Here is a 27,231-nt window from a genome sequence, read left to right on the forward strand (position 1 = left end):
GACAAAAAAATAATAATTAAATAAATGTTATTTAATGCTTATTTTATGCTTAAATTTGGTAGGAATATTGATTAAAATATTAGTTTTTAATTAAAAACTAATTATTATAAAACAATTATTTAATGATTTATTAATAATTAATTTTGAGAAAAAATGTAACTGAAGATAATTATATAATGATTAAATAATAATTATTTACCAATTTTAAATTGAAAAAATAATAATTTTTATTTTACGATTTAATTAAAATTTTGCTACTTGGGTAATGTTTGAGTATCTTTCAGTGCCCTATGCCTATAATATGTTTTATTTAAAATAATGGAATCAAACTATGGATAAACAAGAGACTACTGTGTAAAGATTGTCTTTCTTGGCCTACGCCATAAAGCTATTTGGCTTTTTAGTTTATAAGTAACTTATTCAAGAGACAGTCATCTAAAGGTAGGAGATGGTTAACCTATCTATAGAATGATTAATTAACATTAAATTTATTAATATTATTTTTCCAAAGGCTAAGTAGAAATAAATATCGTTGATTCCTCAGAGTTGTATTGAAATGGAAATGTTATTTTAAAATGGAATTCTTCCTGGATTAATTACATAAATACAACACCATTACATTATTTTATATCTAATTCGTAAAAAATGTATTGCAATTGCAAAGTAGGTAATCTAAGCAATAATAAGCGGGGACGTGACCTAGTTAGTTAAACAAAATTTATTATTTGACAGACGACGGAGACGATGACAACAGAACAGAAACACAGTACTGTATGACTAACAGCGAACAGCGCTACTAGCGGCAGCCGAGATAAGCGGTGGTTTGACTTCGCCTCATTCAAAGGACAAGAGTTTCTTATAGTAGTAGACAGCTCGGTGGGGCACACGGAAGATTTCTCAGGTGCCGTTTGACGTCACTAACTGCTGACGTCACTAACTGCTGCGTCTGAAGAAACAGACAATTTTATAATTTTCTATTATTAAATTAAACTGTCATAACCTAACCAAACTAACCAAACGTGCTGTTAATGGAAAAATCGAATAAAGGTTTACTAATCTAAAAAATAGTTTTGTTTATATAATAAAATTATGATTGTCTAAAATTCAATTTTATAATCTTTTAATTATAAAATTAAACTGTCATAACCTAACCAAACCAACCAAACTTGCTGATATGAAAAAATTGTTGATAAAAAGTAAGTGCCGCCGGCGGAAATTGAACCCGGATCAATCGCATTATCAGCCCGCAACGCTATCCACTGCACCACCGAGGCCGATGGTTGAATTCGTATCGTTGCGGTATTGGTGTTCCCTCAAAGTTACGTCAGCAGTTAGTGACGTCAAACGGCACCTGAGAAATCTTCCGTGTGCCGTTTCGGTAGACGGCTACTCAAAATGAAGTTTTTCATATGCAGACCACGACCTGACGACAACAAATTCAACCCAGCGATCCTTCTGTGTTATGCATATGTTTTTTCAACATAATGATATTCCATTAAATAATATTACCTAACAAATATAGAGATAGAATAAGTTGAGGAAAGCTGAAGCCTCCCAGCTAATACGCCTGTATCGCCCCGAGGTTTAATTTTTCGTTAGTCGACCTTAATCAGAAAATATTAAAATTGAATCAACTATTCTTTAATTACACTCACACAATAATAACTTTTATTTACTTTTTTATCATAACAAAACTAGATATATAACATATGACTTTATAAAACAGGTAATAAGTAAATTGGATGATGTTGTTACTCCAACACACCCTCTCAACATCATGCCTAGTAAAGTCCTAGGTAAAAGAGTGATCTTTTAAACACTTGCCCTAGAAGTGGCTTTGTTAAAAGGTCCGCTTGATTATTTTCACTTGGACAGTATTCCAGAAATACTTCGTTCTTATTTATCATTTCTCGGACGTAATGTTTTCGAATATCTAGATGTTTTATTCTAGCACTCATCTTTTCATTTTCAATAAACTTGATGCAGCTCTGATTGTCTTCAAATATTACTGTAGGATTTTCTTGGGGGAAGCCCATATCTTTCAGTAATAGTCTTAACCATACTACTTCTTGAGTGGCTATGCTTGCGGCCATGAATTCAGCTTCTGTTGAAGAAAGAGTGACATTGGTCTGTTTTTTGCTAATCCAGTTTATAGTGCTGTTTCCTAACTTGTAAATCATTCCGCTGATTGATTTTCTATCTGCTAAATCACCCCCCCAATCAGCATCTACATAGCATGACAATTTCAATTCTTTTTCCATCCCTAATTTTAATTTCTTGTCAATGGTACTTTTCAGATATCTTATTATTCGCTTTACAGCATTCCAATCGCTTTGAGTGGGTTTTTCAACTCTTCTAGCTAGAATTCCAACGGCTGACAAAATATCCGGTCTTGAAGTTACAGCAAGATAAAGAAGTGATCCTATTGCCTTCCTGTAAATTTTGTTATCCGGCAGATCTGGTGACATAGCTGTTGAGTTGATAAATCCAACTTTCATTGGCGTTCTTGCTGGTTTACTGTTTTCCAGCCCATGTTCATTTATGACTTTATTTATTTTTCTTCTTTGGTGAATGTAAAAGTCTCCATCCATCTTATCAATTTCAACTCCTAAGTAGTTGTGAACAACTCCTAAGTTTTTCATTTCAAAGTATTGTGTCAGTTTTTGAAATGTTTTCTTGACATCTTCAACTGATCCAACACACAAAATGTCATCAACATGAACCACTACATATGTATAATTTCCATCAGCACTATTCGTATATAAACAAGGGTCAGCATTGCTTTTTTCAAATCCCATGCTCATCATTGTTGTATTCAGTGTTTCATTCCAGACCCGAGCTGCTTGTTTTAGCCCATAAATTGATTTCTTTAATTTATAAACTTTATCTTCATTATCAGATTTCACAAAACCTTCGGCCTGCTGCATATATATTTCTTCTTCTAACTTTCCATTTAAAAAGGCTGTTTTTACATCAAAATGATGCACAGTCAGATCTTTTGTCGCTGCTATGGTTAGTAAAATTCTTACTGTTGTTGAATTAACAACAGGAGCAAATATTTCATCATAATCTTCTCCATATTTCTGTGAGTAACCTTTGGCTACTAAACGTGCCTTATAGCGCTCAACCATACCATCATCTCCATACTTTGCTTTAAATATCCATTTACATCCAACTGCGGTTTTCTGTGGAGGTAAATCTACAAGTTCCCATGTATCATTTTTTAATAAGGCTTCCATTTCTTCTTGAGCTGCTATAACCCATTGATTCTTCTCAGGTTCAGGCAATTTCTCCAATTGTTTCCAAGATTTTGGTTCAATCACATTTCCTTGAGCTATTAATGATAGTCTGTTAGGAGGAACACCTTTTGTTTTTCTTTCAGATTTTCTCACTTTCAAGTTAATATCATTATTCTGATGATCATCTCCATTATTATTCCCATCAATCATACATGGCTCGTCGTGTTCATTCTCTTCCATTTCATTTGACATTTGTTCTTTAGTTTCATTTGTTGATGTTTGCCTATCTTCAAGTACAAGTACATTTTTCTCATCAGTACCTTTTGGTTGATCAACTTGAACACTTCTTTGATTTTCCTCGACCTTTTCATGTCTTTGGAGTAAACTGTCTACAGGCAATACCCTAATGCTTGAATTAGTATGATTTACATCAACATGTGAAAAAGAAGATGTGTCAAAAACTACATCTCGAGTTGTAATGATTTTTCTATCTTCAGGTAACCACATCCTCCAGCCCTTTGATACATCTGAGTAACCAACAAATATCCCTTCTTTTGCTCTTGGTTGAAACTTGTCATTTGTCTTGTCTAAGATAAAACCTTTACAACCAAACTTTTTTTAGATACGAAACATTAGGAATTTTCTTGTACCATCTATGATATGGCAATACACCATCAATTGCATCTGATGGGCATCTATTCCTAACATGAGCTGCTGTTGCAACTGCTTCTGCCCAAAACGTTTGAGGAAGATTTGCTTCAATGAGCAAACATCTTGCCATGTCATTTAATGTACGATTCATCCGTTCAGCCACTCCGTTTTGTTGAGGCGTTCCGCTACATGTTAATCTTCTCTGAATACCATTACAATACAAAAATTCATCGAACTCTCTGTTAACATACTCTCCTCCATTGTCTGTTTGAAGATATTTAATTTTTCTTCCTGTAAAATTTTCTACTTTGTTCTTGTACTTTTTGAAAGAATCTAATGCATCACTTTTCTTCTTCAAAAAGTAAACTTCAACCCATCTTGAGCTATCATCAATAAAAGTAATGAAATATTGAGATTTTCCATGTGACTCTGTTTTCATTGGTCCACAGATGTCAGAGTGAATAATGTCCAGCACTTCAGATGTTCTTTCACTTTTAGGAAAGGGTCTTTTTGTAAATTTTCCTTGAATACACACCTCGCATTGTGGAATAAGCTCTTTTGTGTTCACTTTAATACCTTTAACCATATTTAAATTGATTAATCTTTTCAAGTCTCCAAAGTTCAAGTGTCCAAAATGTTGGTGCCAAGACAATAGACTTGATTTTTCACAGCTTATATTCATTTCTTCACTACTCTCTTGCACGTAATAAAGTCCATTTAACCTATTCGCACGGATCTTAGTCTCTCCATTCTGATCTATTATCAAAGCAGCATCTTTTTTAAACAAAACTTGATACCCATGGTCAGTAATTTTAGCTACAGACATCAGGTTTGTTCGAAGTTCTGGTACATACAAAGTGTCATACAAATTAACGCTTAGATTTGTACTCCCATTTAAAATGTTCATATTAACTGTTCCAACTCCTCTTGCATCAGTTGATGAATTGTTGGCAAGAGAGATACTTCTTCCATTTGCAGGCTTATACTTGGTAAATTTACTGTTCACATGAGTCATATGTGAAGTGCATCCACTGTCCAAACACCACTGTATATCTTTCATTGATAAGTTTCCAAAATAACAGTCATCTTCTACAGAAGAATTAAGTCCTACTTCTTCTAGTTTAGCAATCGCTACATTTTGTTGATCTTTATTTGCTTTGGGACAAAATTTTGCTTTGTGCCCGATCGCTTTACATATAAAGCATCGAAACGGAAAATCAACTGATTCCGTTCTATAAGAGTCTTTTGAAAATCTTCCTGGTTGAAATCTAACTTTTTTCTGAAATTTTCCTAGCAGAGCTTCACTCTCTTTCTTACCATGTTCTTTTCTCGCTTCCCACTCTTCTACAATTTTTATTTTTAAAGTTTCAGGAGAAGGCAGTGCATCTCTAGTTTCAATAGCAATTCTAAAGTTTTCAAATTCATCTGACAGGGAATACAAAAGAATAATTGTCAAAAGATCCTCATTAATATCGATTTCCATTCCTTTTAATTTGTCCACCACATCAAAAAACATATTCATGTAATCTCTGACATCATAATCAGGTGTCAGTTTTGCCAAAATCAGCTTCTTTAACAAGAAGGCTTTCCTTGCTGGTCCACTGGAATCATAAATGCTTTTTAATTTTTCCCACATCTCTGCTGAAGTGTTACATCCATTCACTTGCTTTAATTCACTTGGGCTGATAGAGAGAATTATATCTGCCTTTGCCTTTGCATCAGTGATTAGCCAAGCAGTCATTCTTTCACCTTCTTCTAGAGGCTTTTTAATGGTTCCTAACACATACCCAAGTAAATCATTTTTAACTAAAACTGCTTCCATCTGCATTTTCCATTTGTCATAATTATTTCTACCCAAAAGTTCAATGTGATTACTCATATTTCTTTCCATATTCCTCACTTAATTAAGTCTCATAATCTATTAAAATTGAATCAACTATTCTTTAATTACACTCACACAATAATAACTTTTATTTACTTTTTTATCATAACAAAACTAGATATATAACATATGACTTTATAAAACAGGTAATAAGTAAATTGGATGATGTTGTTACTCCAACAGAAAATATATGACTTTCAGTGAATTCTGTGAATCTCTACTAAAATTTGGGACTTTTAGGGGACTTCCATGACCGGTAGACACCCTGTTGTTGAGAACATCACAAATTCAGACTATAAAATTACAGCTTATAAATATTTCATGAGTGCCTAAAGCTAAACGTCATCAGATCTATTGAGAAAACTTACCAACTGCATTTCTTTTCGCTTGTCCAGTGAGTCTTCAAATTTTTTTAATTCGTTAAGATCTTAAGAACAAATACAATTTTGCTGGGAGACGTTAATATCGACCTGTTAGATGGAAAAATAAATTCTAAAAACTATCAGTACCTTTTAGAGAACAATGGGTTTTTATCAATAGTTAAGAATGCTACTAGAATCACAACAAATTCTAAAACACTAATCGACCATATTTTTATTAAACATAGGCAAGTAAATAGCTTTAAGCAAGCAATATTTGATTTGAATATAACAGATCATTGTTTATTGGGTCTTAAATTTAATGACATTTCTTTAGACCAAGACAAAAAAAAAGTATTTTGCGAGAAGCAGACTATAGATTTTGATAAGGTTATTGGTTGTTTAAAGTCTATTAGTTGGGACGAAGTTTTTAATGAAAAAAATATTGATTTATGTTATGAGAAGTTTAATTTAATTTTAACTGACGTTGTAAATAAGTGTTCTAAAACCATTTCAATAGATAAGAGTCTTGCTAAGGCCAAACTACTAAGTCCTTGGATGACGACAAGTCTCTTAAAAAAAATACGTAGAAGAAAAAAACTGTACGTGTTAACCAAAAAAAGGCCATATGATTTAGTTTTAAGGAATCACTATAAAATGTTCTACAATAATTTAAAACTCGAAATGGATAATGTCAAAAAATTGTATTATTCAAATCATATTCGAAATGCTGATGGTGACCCCGCTAGACAGTGGAGGGTCATAAATAGCCTAACTGGTGAAACCCGTAATCAGTGTTTTGATAAGGTTGAGCTTGAGGATGGAACTATTGACAGTGACTCACAAAGTGTAGCAGATAGAGTTAATCATTATCTGATGAACATTGTGCAACCTGATAACGATACACCTTCACTGGCCGACCTGGGTCTACATCAGCGTTGCCAATCTTTTTTCATTGTGCCAACCACTGAAAACGAAATTATAGGTGTCATTAATGGTTTTAAAAATAAAAAATCTTCGGGTTTCGATAATTTTAATGCATTATTAGTAAAAAAAATAGCTCAATACATTGCACCTGTTTTAACCTATATTTTTAATAAAAGTTTTAGTGAAGGTATTTTTCCTACTAAGTTAAAGTTAAGTGTCGTAATACCAATTTTCAAGAAGCCAAACTTAATAAAATTGAACAACATAAGACCAATCAGTCTACTTTCATCTTTTTCTAAGATATTGGAGAAGCTAATGGTTAACAGACTAGTAAAGTATTTCAATCAAATAATTTTTTTTTCTCAATGGCAGTTTGGGTTTCAGCGAGGAAAATCTACAGAAGATGCTCTGTTGAATTTTACAAATTTAATATATTCAAGTTTTAACAATGGCAACAAAACGACAGGTCTCTTTGTTGACTTTATGAAGGCCTTTGACCTGGTTAACCATAATATCTTACTATTTAAGCTTGAGGCAGCTGGTATCAGAGGTGTGGCGCTCAATTGGTTCCGCAGCTTCCTGACTGGCAGAGAACAGCAGGTACGGGTAGGTGACTGCCTCAGCAGACCACTGCCCGTAACTGTAGGTGTGCCGCAGGGCTCGGTTACCTCAGCAATTTTATTCCTTGTTTTTATTAACGATTTGCTTGACAAGAATTTTAAAGGTCAAATCCAAGCTTTTGCCGATGATATTGGTTTTCTTTATTCTAATAAGGATAAGGAAGTTTTAAAAATGAATTTAATGTTTGATTTAGACATACTCCAAGATTGGTGCTTAAAAAACAAAATGAAAGTTAATGTTAGTAAAACAAAGTTTATAAATTTTGGCTACAGAGAATTTTCTTTTTCATCTCCTATTTTGTATCACATACAAGGCTGCCAACGTGTAGATTGCCAATGTGAGGAAATTGAGAAAGTTAAATCATTTAAATACCTTGGGATACACTTTGATGAAAAATTTACGTGGGAAAAACACATTCAAATTCTGCATGCAAATGTCAAAAGATCAATTAGAAAATTTTATTTCTTAAAACATTTTTGTGAAGAACATTTATTGAAAACACTTTATTACGCACTAATACATTCACGTTTGCAATATGGATTAATATGCTGGGGAGGTACTTTCAAAAGTTTCATCAATCGTTTAAGAACAACTCAAAATCATTTTTTAAGAATCATTTTTAATAAACAGTTGAGAGAAAGCTCATTTCCGTTATACTTTCAATCAAAAATAATGCCGATTCAGAATCTTTTTATATTTAAAGTATTAAAATTGTTTTATCTTAAAAGTGGGAACAATGGAACTGATAACCTATATTACAATACCAGAAGTGTAGATAATTTGTTTTACAGGACCCCTAAAGTCAACAAAGAACTGTTCAAGCATTCGTATCTATTTTTGGGGCCTTTTGTTTTTAATATGTTGCCAATTGATATAAAAAGAAGTAACAATGTTAATAGTTTTTGTAAAAGGTTGAAAGAATGGTTATGTAATATAAATGATACTTCGTTGCTTCGTAATGTTTTAGAATAAAATCTATGTTTTTCACATCGTTAAATTGTAGTACGTTTTTTATATATTTTGTGTTCATTATTTACATTTCAGGCAGTCAGATATGTATATTTTAATTTTTAGAAGTAGACTTAATTTCAATATGTAACGCTACAGGTAGCAGCAGGAGTGATAATTTTAGTAATGGATTGATAAGACTGAACTCTTCATTTCATGTATAGATTAGATAAGTTTTGTGTACACTGGCCACAATTACTGGACAAAGTGGCCAGTTAATTTCCGAATTGTTTTATGATTTGATGATTGTTTGTTTTTGAGGAAATAAAATTCATTATTCATTATTCATTATTCTTTTAATTGGTTAAGATCTTTAAGAGGGATTAAATGATGTTCATCATCTTGTAAGGAAACAGACATATTTATCTGGTCTAGCTTCTCCTGTATGGTCTTCACCTCGGTCACTATGTGATTTATGTTTGTCCCAAGTGACACCAGGCCACTATTTATATTCTCATCTGAAAAAAAACAATTGAATTTTTATTTGTTACATAATAAAGTGTATTTGATTAGATACACTATTGAGCAGCCTCATAGGTAAAACAGTGTTGAACGCATCTAAAACAGTGAAAAGAGCAGTCCTAAAACATAGAGGTGAACTTGAATGGGTGTACGACACGCTTCCTTTGGTGCTAACGTGCTTGATCTCAGGAAGCGAGCTGGTCTAGTGGTTAGAGTGCAGGACTTCGGTCCCTGAGGTGCCGGGTACAAAAAACCCACGAAATCACCAATGGATTATAACTGATATTTTAAGTGATATTGCTACAACCCCTAGGTCTAGCCTCAAATAATGTTGAAAACAATCACAAGTTCTGCTTAACATCCTAGGCCAAAAAAATTTGCTTGATCGGACGCATGACATTTGAAACAAACATATTTTAAATGACAAAATCAATAGTCAGGCGAACGAGTTGTTTATCAAATTAGACAGAGAAAGGAAACCAGAAACCACCGATCAGCTGATTTCAGATGACGTCACCTTGACCTTCGACGGAACTCCAGTCGCGGCCGGCTTGACGTAAGCGTGCACGCATCGCGATGGTTTCTGTCTGTAAATATTTTGTAAATATAATGTGTTTTCGTTTTGTGTTCGGTAAAAACTTTATAACAAATCGTTCTACGAGGACTGACCCGATGATGTGACTGTCGTCACGAAACCGGTCGTCATCTAACAAGACCAAAGGATATCCCATGTAGCACAGATGGTTGGGCCAACGTTGGTAAATTGTGGAGCCACACAGTTGGCCAACGGTAGAAATGTCACCTCTTTAAACTGTTTTCCAACCAACCATTGTCCAACAATGGCCCAACCATCCAAAAATACTGATGGCCAACTAACCAAAACACAACTGATATCCAACCAACCGTTTTATTTCACACAAAAAAATAAAGATTTAGTATGAAAAGCATAATTATTAGTTGAGAAAATTGATTAAATAGTTCATAAAAACAAATTTTGAAAAAAAGCTAGAACAAAATTTTTTTGCCCAGACGGGGTCTCGAACCCGGGTCCTTCGACTTATGAGCCTCTTACTTTTACCACTGAGCTATTTGTGATTGTTGATATAGAGAGTTTTCAAGTGCTCAAAGAGTAGCCGACAGTTGCAATGGTCGCAATACTTCAAACATTTTTGATACTACAGTATAATATGATTCTGTTAATCTGTTTAGGCATCAAGTGTAGTTGATATTTTTTTTTTGGAGTTAGAGAGGATACTGGTATTTGAATATAGGCTAGATTATTTAATTACCGTTAGATTATTAATGTTATTATAATTGACTGTTATATGATTAATTAATCTTTCCCCTTAAATTGTTGCAAATAAGTTAAAGAATATTAATAAAAAAAAATATTTGCATTATTATAATTATGTTGTCAAAGCTAGATCCAGAGAATGAAAGTCGTGTAAACTCAACTATGGACCATCGTTGGTCCAACACTAGTATCTTTTGTTGGTCCAACGGAGTGAAAAACGGTTGGACAACGGTTGGCTTGATGTATGATACCCAGCAATGCATATTAATGTATTTCATTAACAATGAACCAATGTTGGTCCACAGTTGTAAATATTGGTTGGCCCAACTACGAGATATACAGTTGGACAACGGTTGGTTGGTTGTGGAAGCTCCAACCAACCATCGACCAACTGTCCCACAATTGGCCAACGTTGGCCCAACCATCTGTGCTACATGGGATTGAACAAGGTAACTGTTATTTTATTATTATAGTTAAACTTATGTAACGAGTTATTTTTCCTAGGGGGGTAAATATTTGCTATTTGGCCGCGCACCTGTTTTGGCCAACTGTATTTGGCCAACGGTATGTTTTGGCACGCAGTCTTACGGTTGGCCAACCAACTAATTTTTGCGGAAGGGCCAACCATCCCATTGGGCCTAAACATAAAAAACACAAAATAATAAAGATTTAGTATGAAAAGCATAATTATCAGTTGAGTAAATTGATTAAATAGTTCATAAAAACTAATTTTGAAAAAAACGAGATAAAATTTTTAGGCCGGAACAGGTCTCGAACCCGGTACCTTCGCCTTGTGAGCCTCACGCCTTACCTCTGAGCTGTGCTTGTTGATTATGGGTGTTTTCAAGTGGTCAAAGAGTAGCCGGCAGGTGCAATGTTCACAATACTTAAAATATTTTTGATGCTACAGTATAATATGATTCTGTTAATCTGTTTAGGCCTCAATTAGTTGAATTGTTTTTCTGGTAGTTGGAGAGGATACTAGTATTTGAATATAGATTATTTAATTACCATTAGATTAGTAGGCAACTGTTATAATTGATTGTTATATAATTAATTAATCTTTCCCCTATAACTATTAAAAATTTGCTCAAATAAGTTAAAGAATATTGTAAAAAAAAATGGAATTATTATAATTATTACATGTTAAGCAGGTGTTCCCCACTGTATGTAGTATCACAACATCATCTGACTACATTTATTATAGATCCAAATGTTTACAATATTTTTCTTATATTCTGCTGCCATAACATTTATGTACTTTTAAATAAATCAATTCGTTAAAATGCGTTTTAGAATGTTTTATACTTAAACCCAACGAAGGCCCAACGATTCTTTCCTTTGTAGGGCCAACGAATACCAGTTTCCGTTGGGCCAACGTTGGCAAATCGTTAAAATTTCTGCCAACCATTTCCCAACCGTGCCGACCATTTCCCAAAGTTGGGCCAACGATGTGTGCTACTTGGGATAAGCCTGGGATATCCTAGATTTTCAGGATAGTCTAGGACAGACATTCGAGTCGTGGATCCCGGACAGTGAAGATAGTGTGGTGTCTTGTGGAGACGACGAGGGTACGAGTGATAGTGGTGTCGGAGTACCTTTGTGGTGTGATCGTGCCGAGTGTTGGTGTTGAGTTGGGTACAGACCCGCTTGTGGTGAGTGACGACGTTCCTTATTTTGGTTTAAGAGTCGATAGTTAATATTAAAAACATTCGTCTCTAATTTTATCGGTTGAGTTGTAACCGTGCTGGTCGAAGCCTGACGGTAGTTAGGATCTATTTATTAGTCAGGAAAAATATTAAAGTATATTTCTGACGGTTCTGGGCAGGTGCTAAATCGCAAATAATATATTTTATTGACTGTAGTAGATATTATTTTGCGTTATACAAGAATTAGTTATTTTACTAATAACTGTGAGGCCCGACAAGGCTGCACGATTTGGTGTGCGTAGTTGGAAGCACGTGGCCAGTAGGGTAGGCTAGTAGCTAATTTTATTAGCCTATTAACAGAAGCCCAGCTAAATAATATAACGTTGATAGAGTAGCAGTAGCAGTAGTGGTAGTAGCAGAAGGGTTGTTATTGATTAATCATTTAATTATTTTAATTCAACCTGAACAGCTTGTTTAATCCAACACGTTATCTCGGTAGCTTGGATAGCGTAGTAACTGCTATCAGATAATATATTTATCTAGTGTTTGGAAAGTATTTAATATTTATTTCACTGCTACTAAGTAGCTCAATAATTTAATAGTAGTGCATTTGACATTTAGTTTTGCTTGTTTGGCTTGGTATTTATTGAGACCAACTACTAGGAGGTTTAGTCACACTGTCTATAGTATACTTGCATTATTATATGGTATTATTATTGAGTGAACTGTTTGATGGTTAGCTTGGGCATTAGAGTTATCGATCTATTGAATTATAGTGGCCGAGTAGACCCCGCCTGGTGATAGCTCGCGTTGTGGTTTTTATTGGCAAGTCGTGTAAATCACTTTGTTTTAGGCACTCTGGGCTTAACTATTGGATAGTTAGGACGAAGCCCGAGTTGCGTAGTCAGCAACGACCCCCTAGGAGAGTGGAGAATACAAGCGTCTACAGCCTGACTGATCACTTATTGCAAACGAAAAAAAACTGGCCAGGAGCCACTGAGCTAAAAATAGCTCAGTGCCAGGAGCCACTGAAGAAGAAGAAACAAATTTTGTCTGCTCGATTTTATGACGTGACGTATCCGTATCGTTCTGGCTGTCGGCTGTGTTGTTTTGGTTTAGCTGTTTGTTTGTTTCCATTACATCAAAAGTTAGTGTAGTATTTTGATTTTGTATATTTCTTTGCAATTATTCATTTTGTTTCCATGTAATGATTAAAAAGAAGTTCTTTTTCTTGTGATATTTATTTATGATCGCTGGACATGTAGATGTTGTGATATTTACGTTTTGTTATCCTATTGTGTAGTCTTTTGTAAAATATTAATCTTGTGGGTAGTGTTATACATTTTTACTGCATAGATTAAAATCCATTTCTGTGAATAAATAGCATGTTTACTAAACTTTATAAAAATGTACTTTTATCCTTTTGTAATTTTGCCCCTTTAATGTTTTTTAGTGTATGCCTATGCCTACTCAATTTTTACATTTTATTCTTAATGATAGCCTAATTAAAAATAAGACATTAGGCCTATGTCTATCATGGTTAAACTCCCGGCCAAGCCTATGAATTCTTGCTGCTTAGCATTCTTTTACACTCCATAGCAAAGATCTAAACAGTTAAAATGGCTGTTGAGTCTTTCACCATAGGCAATGCTATTTAACTTACATGAATGCAGGCTACATAAGTTACAATGAAAGTGCAATGGATGAAACTGTTGAGAGATTGTAATACGATTTTTGGGAAGACTTCCGTATCTGTTGGCACAAACAACCGAATGAGTAATTTTGATTATTCGATTGTTTAATTCGATATATCGTTTGGTTAGTTAGGTTAGGTTAACCTTACCTACCTAAACAAACGATATATCGAATAATCGATATAGGCTAGCCTATCAATGGATATTTTCATTCGGTTGTTTGTGCCAACAGATTTGGAAGTGTACCCCGAACGAAAATATTGATTATTCTATTGTTTTATTCGATACGGTATATCGTTTGGTTAGTTAGGTAAGGTTAACCTAACCTAACTAACCAAACGATATATCGAATGAAACAATAGAATAATCTATATTTTCATTCGAATGAGTGTAGGACCTAAAGTAAAGTGCAACAAAAAAATATTGTAATGAAATAAAACTCTTAAACTAACCTAACAAACCAAACTTGCTGTAACATTTCAATTTTCCATTAGCCCCGTTTGATAGCCTAAGTTTAAATTTGTAATTTTAAGTTGAGAATTTGTGTTGTATTTTTTTTTCCTACCACTTTAATGGGACATTTTCGTAGCTTTGATGACGGAACATTTACGCCAAATTAAATTTACGGGTACAGTTTCTTAACTGGGCTATGCTAATATCGATTGAAACTATCGAATTCAAAATATTGATCAATAATCGATACTTTTAAATATCTATTATAAAATTAAACTATCATAACCTAACCTAACCAACCAAACCTGATATTAGCATAGCCCAGTTAAGAAACTGTACCCAAATTTACTTAAAAACAGTGATTAGCCTACTTAATTATTACAACCCATTCAGTTCCTATTTCCTAGCCAAGCCTAGCATAGAGGACAATTCAATTCAACACATTAGGACTAGTGTTATAGATTTGCCATTGGTTTAATCTAATCAGAATTAACTTTGGTTTGTTAACATAAAATTATACTATGATTATACTATCCTGGTAGGTTTAAACTAGATTAATCCTCTAACCCTCATATCCAAGAAAGTATGAACGTGTGTAGTTTGTTAAGAACCTAACTTACTAATTTGGAAATCAAAGTAACAAATGCTGTAGCAATAATTTAAAGAACAATAAGATAAATAATAACGTCAAAATTAAAAATAGATTATATTCAAATAACATAATAGGATTCAAGGTTAAATAATATTCAACAAAATATTAGTTGGTTTTGAGGGTTGAGGTTATGTTATATCTGGTGGTCTGTTTGACTTTGTTTAAGCCCCCCACACACTACCAGACCAGACCTCCAGACCAGACCGTCTTGGACGGCTCTACACACACCCAGACCAGACATTCCAACATTCGAAATTGAGACACCGCGGTGAGAACCTAAAGCGGGCCGCTAGAAACAACCTAGAAAATATGAAAGATGAACTTTTAAATGAAGAAGTATGTGATGCTGCTGTCCGCATCCATAGTATATTAAATGCAACTGCTAATAAATACTCAAATGAGGCAATTGCTGAAATAATTCCGGAAGTAACTACATTATTGAGCAGATTAGATGCTAGTCTCAAAGTTGTTGCGGATTTAAATGAAGCCTTAACAAATCTGGCGGACGAGAACAAGCTACTTGAATCAAGACTAGATCGTGAAAAAGACAAAACAAGAGTAATAATGGAAGAATCTTTATGCTGTGAACAACAATCTGAAAATGAGATAATAAATCTAAAATCTAAAATACAAGCTATGATCCAAAATGAAAAGATTCTTAGAGATGAGATGAAAAACAAGCAGTGTATGCTTGATCTACTTGATTTGGACTGCAAAAAGCTGAATCAACTAATAGAGCAAAAAGATAAGGAAATTATGTCTCTGCGTGAGAAAAAAACAATTAACGATGATTACAAAATGCCCAGGATTTCTACACGCACGGCGATATCCACAGCTAGCCCCTCATTTGAAACTTACAACCGGTTTTCTCCACTGAATCTTGAAAACTCCCCTATTTTACCACCTTCTGAAAAAATCCGAGTAGTTGCAGAAATCCATAACCCATCAAGACTCAATAAATCTCATAAGCCCACCAATCAAAAGACAAAGGACAAAACACAACAGAGAAAAAAAGTTATTGTACTCAGTGATAGCCAAGGGAAGGGATTAAACTCATATCTACATGAACTAGAGGATAAATATGAGGTTTTTGTTCTCACAAAACCAGGAGCAAGACTAAAGAATGTAATTGAAGCGGGTCGTCCCATGATCAATAAACTGAAACAGGAAGATCATTTAGTAATCCTCGCAGGCTCTAATGACTTTGGTCCTGGTCAAGTTGGTCCATTCTCAGTATCACAAGCTGTTGAAACTCTACTGGAAATAGATGTTAAAACAAATACCATCATATATACAGTTCCGTTGCGGCATGATAGACCGGAATTTAATGCAGACATTGCCTATGCTAACCAGCTAATGATTAGCAAAGTTAAAAACAATAGGGGTAAACAGAGATTAATGTATGCAGATTTGAATGAAGTACTCAAAAGGTGCCATTTCACACGTCACGGACTTCACTACAACAGATCGGGAAAACAAATACTATGTAAAGGTATAATTGACATGTTGGCACTGCAAAGTACTCAAGCCACCGAACTGAAACAACGGGAACTCAAGAAACCTAAGGTCAATCTGTCACTGATTGAATCTTGTCCTAACAACGTGAACGTGAGAAATTCAACGCCATCTACAGACATTCTGGCTCATCAAATATTTTCCACACCTTCTGTAGGACTTCCTAAAAATATACCAAATCCATTTACACCACCCAGTTCGACTATTGTGTCTATGATGCCTGCTACGGACCCGAGTCAAGCCCCTGCACTATCCACATCATCTCGGCAACGGGTGATGACGACAGAGTCCAACACTTCTCCATCACCATCGCCTGAACTGAGAGATGTATCTAGTGTGGCACCATGCGGTTCTCCACCACCCCCTCATCTGGACTCAACATCCGAATTTCCACCATTGTCACCACCTTCAAATTGCAGGTTTTCCAATATGTCTTTAGGCCAATTTCACAGCACACCAAATCAAAATGTAGTAAATTCAACTTTTTTAGACAACAGGCTGTAATGCAATGTAATACAAATCATATATCAGAGAATTGTACCATAACTAAAGGTAGTCTAAAAAGTGATGCTAGCTTTACTCTGAAGATTATACAAATAAATATTCAATGTATTAGAAATAAAGTAACAGAATTAGAACACATTGCTAATATTGAAAATATAGATATCTTTTGTATAAGTGAGCATTGGTTGCGAGAAATACAAGTTTCATTTTTTGTTCCTTTAGGCTACACTGCTGCAAGTGTTATGTGTCGTAAAGGTTGTAAAAACGGTGGTGCTGGTATTTATGTAAAATCTAGCTTGCAGTATTGTGAAATTGATGTAAATATGTTCAATTCAGAGCGTAATATTGAAATAACTTGTATAAAGCTTAAAAACTTAAATCTCGTCATTGTATCACTATACAGACCACCTAATGGTGATACTAAAATTTTCTTTTACAACTTTGAGAAATTGGTCAAACATATTCATAAGCGAGGTACAAAAATTATTATTTGTGGTGACTACAACATCAAGTTTGATAAAATTACCGAACCTACTACTGTCACATTTCTTAATATCTTGCGATCATATAACTTAGTTGTAACCAATTTGTCTCCAACCCGAAACAAGTCTTGTATTGATAATGTTTTGGTTAATTTTTCTGAGGATCTATACAATGTAAAAGTTATGAAATCCTGTTTATCTGATCACAATCCTCTTCTTATTAATTATAAAATAGATAGAAAGAAACATGTAGAAATTAACTCAGATAAATCTGGAACCAAACATTTTTTTCGCAGGCAAGATGAAGAACAAATTTCCTTGTTTATTGAGTGCTTAAAAAATGAACACTGGGAAATGATTAGCTCCTATTTATGTAATGAGATAAATGTAGAAGCTTTGTTTGAATTATTTTTTAAGAGGTATGTTAATCTTTGGCATTTCGCTTCGCCTTTAGTATCATCAAAGAGTAAATGTAGAACCAAACAAAAATTTAATTGGTTTTCAGACGATCTAAGAAAATCTAGAGATCTAATGCTAGGTTATTATAATGTGTATAAGTGCTTTGAAAGAGATCACTCGGTCCATACTGATGCGGCTTACAGGGCTTACTTGTTTTTTAAGAAACAATACAAGGATAATATTAAAATGGCTAAGAAGCAGACGTATGAAAATTATATTGAAAACTCAAGTAATAAGTGTAAAGCCGCGTGGGAGGTGATTTCTTTAGAAACACAATCACATACAAACAAAACTAAAACAGCAATTGATCCAAACCAGTTTAACAATTTTTTCATTAATTCAGTTTCAGATATACAGAGAAATATAATAAGCACCAACACGCAGGCACAAAACCTCACAAGGAACATGAAACATAAATCAATTGCTTTCAATTGGTCTCACATTTGCACGGAGCAGGTAATGAAAACAGTGACAAATCTTTCCAACTCAAAAGCAACAGATTTTTACTGGATATCTAATTTTCTTCTAAAGAAAACCATAATGTATATTAGTGAGCTTCTTGCATTCATCTTTAACCAGTGTTTGTCTCAGGGCTACTTTTCTGATTTACTCAAAGTCTCTAAGGTGATTCCTGTCTATAAAAAAGGGGATAAAACTCTGGTACAAAATTATCGACCAATTTCAATTGTCCCCATCTTCTCTAAGGTATTTGAGTCACTCCTACATGTTCAGCTTAATCATCACTTCTGCATAAACGATCTATTTAGTCCCTACCAGTTTGGGTTTCGATCAATGAAATCAACAACCACTGCTGTGTCTGCTCTGGTTGACAATATTCTTACTGCTTTCGAAAATAAGGAATCAGTGTCTCTAAAGCTCTGTGATCTCAGTAAAGCTTTTGATTGTGTTGAACATCGTATACTCCTTGATAAACTATCTTACTATGGCATTTCAAATAACTCTCTGAAACTATTGCAGTCCTATCTGTCGAATCGCAAACAATATGTTTCTTTTAATTATAGCCCATCAACAACATTAACTGTAACAACTGGTGTCCCACAGGGCTCTGTTCTTGGACCATTTCTTTTTATAGTTTTTATTAACGACCTACCTTGCAACATACCCTCTCAGACAGTCATTTATGCTGATGATACAACGTTACTTTCATCACATTCCAATCTGAACACTCTTAAGGAGAGCATAAATCATGCTTACAACTCTGCTCAAATATGGTTTGCATCAAATAAGTTGCTTTGCAATAATGATAAAACGCAGGATTTATTGCTAAGCATGGCAGGTAGAAGTAACTATAAATCAGTAAAGCTTCTTGGTTTTCATTTGGATTCTAGACTTGATTGGAATGATCATATAGATGGTATTTGTAAGAAAATTTCTAGAGTGTCCTTTTTAATGTGGAAACTTAGAGATTGTGTGAGGGATGAATATTTGAGGATATCATATTTTTCTTTTGTCCAATCACATATTTGTTATGGAATAGTTTTGTGGGGTCACTCTAGTGCTGTACATGACATTCTCATCATTCAAAAGAAAATCTTGAGAACTATGTGTAGAGTTGATGAAGTGGTACACTGTAAACCATTGTTTATCAGACTGAATATCATGACAGTAATAAACCTTTACATCTACCAAGTACTTATCCACACAAAACTACATCTTTCAGATTTCACCACCAGAGACCACTTTCATGCACATGACACTAGAGGCAAGACTAAGCTGGATTTACCCCAACACAGGTTGGCCAAAACAGGTAAATCATTTAAAGCTAACTGTGTTAGATTTTTTAATAGGCTCCCTCAAACTGCAAAACTTGTCTCATTTAATCAATTTAAAACCACTCTAAAAAAATGGCTAGTTGAAAACCCTTTTTATTCATTTGATGAATTTGAAATGTCAGAGTTTAATGTTAAGTTTTAACCTATTGTACATTGTTTTTAGTTAATTTTAATTTAACGTTTAGCGTTTAGTAACATTATTGACTGTTCCTATTTCTGTATTATTATAGATCAATGGAATAAATACTCTTGACTCTTGACTCTTGACTCTTGAACTCCAACAAATGGATAAAGGCTGTCGCGACGGTCTGCCGTCTGACAGACAGCGCTACACACTCACAGACCAGATAAAAATAGTGGTGGGGGAACCTCAGACCGTCTGTGGTCTGAGGGTTCAACCATCAGACACGCAGACAGTCTGGTCCGGGACAGCGACTACGTGTCACCTCGACAACCAGTCACCCTGACCAACCGTCACCTTTTAAGACAGGTTTTGAGGTGACACGTTGTCGCGCATCGTTCCCGACTACCCGTCACCGTTTGAATGAGGTGACAGGTAGTCGGAGTGACAACTAGGCGCAAGCGTGCGAGGTGACAGGTTGTCATGTACGAAGGCGTCTAGTCGTCACCTCCAAAGAGAGGAGGTGACACCTTGTCTGGGTGACACCTAGACGCGAGCTTGAGAGGTGGCGGTTTAGCGTCGATGCAGCCGACAACTTGACACCGCCTCAAACCGTCACTCCGATAGTATCATCACTTTTAACTAAAATTACATATATGAACAAACTAGCAGAGTACCCGTCCTTCGTACGGGGCTGGCGTATACGAATACAATGCTTATTGCAGTTATACTCATGCTTTGCGTTTATTATAACAAATCTAAAATAGACATAATGTTCTACCACTGTACCTAAATAATAGAAGAAAGTAAATTTTCAAACATTCGCACAATACCGCAAATTATTAATTAAAAGAAAAATGCATACGTAAATGTAAACAATACTACTTTGCAATTTTCATTGTGTATCACAGCTTTTTGTTGCTGCTTAATTCAAATTAACTGTTGTCATAAAATAAAAAAATAAATAATAATAGTGCTGTACTCTGTTGGTAAATCTTTTAATTTTTAATGGTATTGAATATCATAGAACCAACCAGTTTAGTTGAAACAGCTAACTAAATTCTGTAATTCCTTTTAAATATGAATACTATTCTTTTCTTTAATCATACTAAATATTATAAATGTGAAAGTGTGTGTGTTTGTTTGTTCGTTTGAAGCTCAATCACGCACTAACTACTTGTCGGATCAGGCTGAAATTTGGCAGGATGATAGCTCACATCCTCGATTAACGTATAGACATATTCTTACCTCAAAAATCCTTTCGGGTTCCGCTCCAGCTAACCCGAAATATGTTTTTCATGTAATAGCTATTTACCTTACAAGTGTAGTAAGAGCGTTTTTACATCACGCAGGTGAATGTTGTGCAACGAGCGGAAGCGAGTTGCATAATTTACCGAAGTGATGTAAACACGCTCTTGCGTAACGTGTAACGTACAAGATTTTACCTGACCCGACAATATACAGGCGGTTACGAACAATATTTTTCATTATCCATTTCACTCATCTTCTAACAGTAACGTTCATTTACAAACAAAAGCTAGGTTAGGAAAATTCTTCAAAACATTACAATAAAATTCAAGCGCACAGCTGATTTCTAGCGTTAAACGTCGTTGGCTCCATAGAGGTATATTTTTTAAGTTAAGCCCTCAATGTTATTTAAATGGGTTTCATTACATCACCGAGTGAGTTTTTTCAACTTTACATCACTCGAGAAGTAACGAAGTTATATACATCACGCTTGGGATAGGCGAGTTTAACATGGCGGGTTAGGTAAAATATATTTCAAGCTTCTATATCAGATTAAGACAGAGACATTCACCTGCGTGATGTAAAAACGCTCTTACTACACTTGTAATGTAAATAGCTATTGTAATATTCAGTAGATTAAGACGAAGTTAAAAGGTTAGTAAAAGGTTAGTCAGTTTTGTTGGAAGAACAGAAATGCCTCAAGTTCAAATAAGAAATATTTATAACGGTAGGAGGAGACAATTAATAATAAAATATCTTATCTGTATGAGGAGAGTAGAATAGGCCTGCTCTAACAGATACTCATCCAGATACACATTTACTTGGTAAGATATATGCCAGTTCTGCTATGCAACTTACTTTAGAAGTGAAAAACATACGAAGCACATAGTGTTGTCTTGGTGGTAAAGTTAACTTGCTTAATGTCTGATCAAATTAATGCATACAAGAAATGTTTTACTTCTGACACTAACAGATCGAGATATTTCAAACATTTACGAAACCATAATAATGCCTTGACTGTGATAAATTCAAGTTAGATTATACCAAATCTTGGCGGACCTTATGTCTTTATTGTAAACTTTAGAATTACTCACTCAACCTCAATTGAAAAAAAAAAACGCAAATGGGTCGTTTAAGCAACTTTCAATGGTGTTGTTACTTTAGCCTATTCAAAGCAGATTATGGCTGTCCAGTTGGTAACCCAGAGATTGTGGGTAAAAAATGGAGCACATGAAAGGGTTGATATCACCATCACCCCACTTTTCAGGATTCTCTACGGAGAAAATTCGTTTGATCAAGGGGATGCCTCAATTCAAAGAAATAAAATGGCCCAACTTAAATTACTTAACACAGGTTATCAGTGAGGCAACAGTTTTTTAAAATTTTTATTCTCAATGCTGTGATAACTTTGTTGCGACATGTTAACTCGAACTGAAGCAGATCGTTTAGCATTTATTAGAAGTTATCAGTATAAAACTGAGAGCAGAAATAATGTAGGCGAACCTTGACGACGCAAATACAGATATTTATAATTAGTTTCTAACAAGTGTAACTCTAAGATGTAACTAGAATTACTCGAATATGAGCTTAACGCTTTGTTCGGCGCTATGTTTCATACTATGCGGCTCATTGAGCCGCGCGGGTTCTCTAGTATTAAATAAACTAGGTAGCATTCGCAGAGGCATCCACAACATTGAGCGGAGTCATCAGGGTTTATTTTATACTAGGTGAAACCCGTCGAAATCGACGGTTAGGGGCCTCCTCGTTTATATGGTCGTGTAGCTTCATTGGCAACAAATAATGTAAATGAAATAGCAATGTGGCATACCCTAAGCGGAAAACATACTGTAAATTGGCTGTTACGTAAATATTGACATTTACATGCATTGTTAATTAACGTATCTTATAAAGGATTTAAAAGGAATATGACCTTTCTGTCATGACAGTAGCTGCTTAAATAGTATTTACTCTTACAGCCAAAATATCGTGTTACTTTCAATAATGTTACCAACCCAGTGAGCCACGGTCCGTAATATAGACCAAACTGCAAATAATTTGTCAAAATATGTACCATTTTAGGCAAGGTTTGTGTGTTTGGATGTTATTAGACACGTTAAGAGCACACTGAACTTCTTCTGCAGATGAATAACTGTTGGAGAAATATAAGCCGAATCATAAATGTCACAATGCGAGTTTGAGTTTTAGGCTGCTGCTCAGTGCACTTTAAGAATATATTTTTTAGAGATAAATTAAATTGTTTTTGTTGCTGATTAGCGCCAGTAAACATGCACAACACTTTTTTCGTTAAGCTAGTAACATTCAAAGGACCTCGAAGAGTTCAAGAAAATAACATTCCAAAAAATACTTCCTTTAGACAATTCAGTAACTCTCAATAAGTGTTTGTTGTTTAAAATACAATTTAAAAATTAACAGTTGTTTCATAAAAAACAAAAATTATTATCCACATGGCCAAAATGTAAACAAATCTGTGGAGGGATCTTTAAAGGCTTCTGGGGCAGAGCCCTAAGGGAATTTACTTCGTTTTTCTTTTGATAACTCATCTACAGACCAAGACCGTTCTTTGGACACCTCTACCAAGTTTCTACGCCCAGTCGTTCTCTTAAATTAGCGGAGGAAAAGTTTCTAATTAAATATTTAGATTCCCCCATGTTAATATTATGGGAGAAACCCCAACTTTGATGGAAAATCCAGTCCAAACTAATAAAGATTTCAAACAAATAAAAACACTTTGCAAAACTACAGATCAGGGCCATTCTTTTGACACTTTAATCATCAAAATCGGTCCAAAAATGAGGGAGGAGTTCTGTTTACAAAAATCGGCTTAGCGTATTATATATATGGATGGATGGATTGTGTTGACCTGGTCCATCGAGCTTTGTAATTATTCAACCTACCATTTTAAGTAAAGACTTAATTTTCGTAGAGATAAATATGTAGAGGCAGTTGTATGTAATAAGTGGGATTAAAAAGGTGTTGTAATCTAAGAAATATTCAGGTAGACTTGGTCAGACTTAACCCGCTGTTGTCAAAACATAGGTATTGTTGTAAGACGAGAGGGACGAGAGGGTGCGCTACCCTTTACCGGCGGTCATTGCCACTGTTTCTGAGAATTAAAGGGAGGCAGTAGCAATGACCGCTGAGACGCAACCCCTCGGCTTCCCAGAGAAGAACAAGAGCTACTGTATGTTTTGACAACAGCGGATTAGGCCTGTCCGGTATCTGCGCGATGATGGACGCAAACATTGTGTGACGTAGCTAGAATTGGAACACCCTGGAGAAAAAATAAAATATGATACACAATTTTTAAAGATGTTTTGTTAACAAGCACAAAAAAACTTCTCAAAATTGTTTTCAATTCACAAAACTTAAATGACATACCAGTAAAATCAGTTCAGATTATATTTTGGCACTTTATTTTGTCATTTTTCGATCTCTGAAGATATTGTGATATGATCTGAGGACTTGTATACTATTATGAAATTTATAATTTATTACGAAATAAAAGTTTAATTCATTGTTCAGGACTTAAAAGACTCCATTTAAAACAGATGATTTACACAATTGGCAGTACATGTGTGTGATTACGCCAGTGAATAACCGTGCGTATGATATAAAAAAATCATATCAGGCTTCCGGTCTTCCTATTCTATGACAAACAATTTTAAAAGTAACTTTCGGTCCTTACATGGTATATACTTTGTGGCTGATTAAAATACCCCCTCCGCACATTTATTCCTTGGTTTTTTATATTTTTTTGTTAATAGTTTAATATGAATTAAAACCATATTCCAAATATATTATATGTACTTATCATGTAATGTGGAGATGCATAAATTCTCCAACCTTCAATAATTATATAATCCTATAGATATATTTTGGTCTAAGACGAACCTTCAATGCAATATCGGTTTTCATTTAAGCTATTAGTCATTCCAATCGGACGAGTTTCAAGCAAAGGCAAGGTGAACAACCTACATAAAAATTATTTTCTATAAAGTTTGTCTATGATTTAAAATCAATTGCTCCAGTATTGTTTATGTTTTTGACTCAAAATAACCGTTGAATTACAGTTTTTTAATTTGATTGTTGAACTATTGATTGTTAGAATCAGCTAAGTTCAAAACTCTACTATATCAAGAAACAATATTAATAAATCAAAAATCATAAATTTGATAATTTCTAGGATATGATAATTATTTCGACACTGCCGAGCAGAATGGGTCTTTTAGTAAATTCATATTTTATTTCCCGTGCATCGCAGAGAAAATCTACACAAACCTTTTAGAAATATATTTTCCTGTATATGTGCGGAATCCCTATATCAATAAAACAGGCTCAAAAATAAGTACAAAAAATCTGTAAACAAAATAATACCTCCGCTGCAGCAAGCCTGCAGTCTAAGCGAATTCCCATTTACTTGAACTGATTTTCAATTAGGCCTAAAAATGCATTTTTAGCATTCAGTTTAGCGAGTAACTAAGTTTGCTGCTACAGGGAAACTAATAAAGTGTGTATTTTTAGAAAAATAATAATATCTCAGTATATAATAAATAAATTTGCCAAGTTTGATCAAAATATTTCCATAAACAAGCAACTACAACATTTTACAATATTCTTCACAAGAATAACATAGGAAATTTCAGATCATATTTTTATAAATTTTCTCTGTACAATAACTAATAATTGTACAAAAATACTTAGATATACTGATTTTTTGTGTTTTAAGCTCTCTAAAGAGGTCTATAGACAATTTGGGAAATTTTGTGTCTTGAGGGACAAAAATGAGAAAACCCAGATTTTTAGCGGAGCGGAGCTCTTATACGTCGACTCTTATAACAGTTAATAGTGAACAGTGATTAACAGTCAAATAACAGTCAAACAGTTAACAGCTATATATATTTTTTAAGTAACCCGTTTTATTAGCAATATGGATTGGTTTGTTAGTTCGGGGTTTAAAAGAACAGAACGACGTGTTTTAATGCGAACAAATTTGAAGTGTTTACATGGTAAGACATACAGCTTTTTAAATAATAGTATCTTAGTCGGTATTGTGTTTTTTTATGCGATAGGCTTACTTGAGAAATATTGAATTTATAATATTAGCATTCATAAAATAATTAAGTACTATGTACCTCTTGCTCGAAATCTAGCAATTGTCAAGTACCGTTGTTATAAAGGCGTTATTTAAAACTGCAGTAACTACAGTCAAAATTTTCGATTTTGATAAGTTAAAAAAACTCAAAGTTTGTATATTTGTATTAACAAGAATACCTTTTACTTAAGTCAGGTAAATGCATCCTTTAACATTTAAAAGTCTATTCTTGAACTTCCCAAGAGTTATGTGTTCAATATGTAAGATACGTTTTTTTCAGTGCTGTTTGAAAGCTTATATTTTAGAATATCAGGTTTAATTTTTAATTGAATAATAGTTTTAATCTGTTGAATTACATGGATTATAAAAATTAAATATATATTTGAATTTAATGATTGTAGTAAGCTAAAGTAAAGGAACTTAATTTTAATTTAGCCTGAAACGTATTTTTTTCTGACATATCTTGTAGTTTTTTTTTATATTTAACTAGTTCGTTTTTGTGTTTGAATGCAAGAAACAAATTTCTCTCGTGGCCATAGAAGGCCTAGTGGATAATAATTATTAATTCATCCAAATACACTATGAGCTATTTCAATGTATGTTCAATTAATTGGTCAAATGTCTAACGGCGTCTTAAACATTTAGTCTCAAATGTAACATCTGTTATGATCTGGAACTAAGTTTATATTTGGCACTAACATGAAAAATTTTAATCGCAAAAGGTCGTTTTTATTTCCTCAGGCACAATGACTGACTTCTATTTAAGCTGAGAGCATGCAATGTTGGCTTAAACTAAAATTTATGTAACAGTGTCACTGAACTTTTTATAAAATCTCCGACATTGGAAAATGTCCTAACTGCATTTAGATTGCAAATATTTTTTTTCTTCTACTTGTTGCAGTATACAGAACCAACCTAATGTTATTTGGTTCTAACTACCTATATTTTAGTATTATTTTATTAATTTGTTAGATTTTTTAGTTTTATTACCCGGGTGGAGCCTGCGTGTATCATCTAGTTAGTGAAGATTAAACATGCATAATTTATAATGTATTTTATTATTTGTTTATTATTTATTGTAAAATATACAATTATTTGTTTTCAA

General features: G+C 34.0%; 2 protein-coding genes across 7 annotated transcripts in view; both read right to left on the reverse strand.

The window, feature by feature from the left end:
• Window positions 1-7,076, reverse strand: part of LOC129005595 (uncharacterized) — a 63,951-nt gene extending 56,875 nt beyond the window's left edge. The window contains exons 1-2 of one of the 2 annotated variants that reach the window (XM_054434542.1): window positions 6,976-7,076; window positions 6,141-6,242 (exon numbers count right to left, since the gene is read on the reverse strand). In XM_054434542.1, coding sequence (XP_054290517.1) covers window positions 6,141-6,149 — 9 coding nt within the window. In that variant the 5' untranslated portion in view covers window positions 6,150-6,242; window positions 6,976-7,076. The remainder of the gene's footprint in view (window positions 1-6,140; window positions 6,243-6,975) is intronic. The other variant, XM_054434540.1, reaches the window with a different exon arrangement.
• Window positions 7,077-8,115: 1,039 nt separating this feature from the next.
• The window catches only part of LOC129005583 (uncharacterized), a 124,983-nt gene continuing 105,867 nt past the window's right edge, over window positions 8,116-27,231 (reverse strand). For all 5 annotated transcript variants that reach the window (XM_054434510.1, XM_054434512.1, XM_054434508.1 and 2 more), the window contains one exon: window positions 8,116-9,145. In XM_054434510.1, coding sequence (XP_054290485.1) covers window positions 8,976-9,145 — 170 coding nt within the window. In that variant the 3' untranslated portion in view covers window positions 8,116-8,975. The remainder of the gene's footprint in view (window positions 9,146-27,231) is intronic.

This window comes from Macrosteles quadrilineatus, unplaced genomic scaffold, assembly GCF_028750875.1.
Source record: "Macrosteles quadrilineatus isolate MER2022 unplaced genomic scaffold, UCM_ALF_1.0 Scaffold_24__1_contigs__length_1734639, whole genome shotgun sequence".
Classification (NCBI taxonomy): domain Eukaryota; kingdom Metazoa; phylum Arthropoda; class Insecta; order Hemiptera; family Cicadellidae; genus Macrosteles; species Macrosteles quadrilineatus.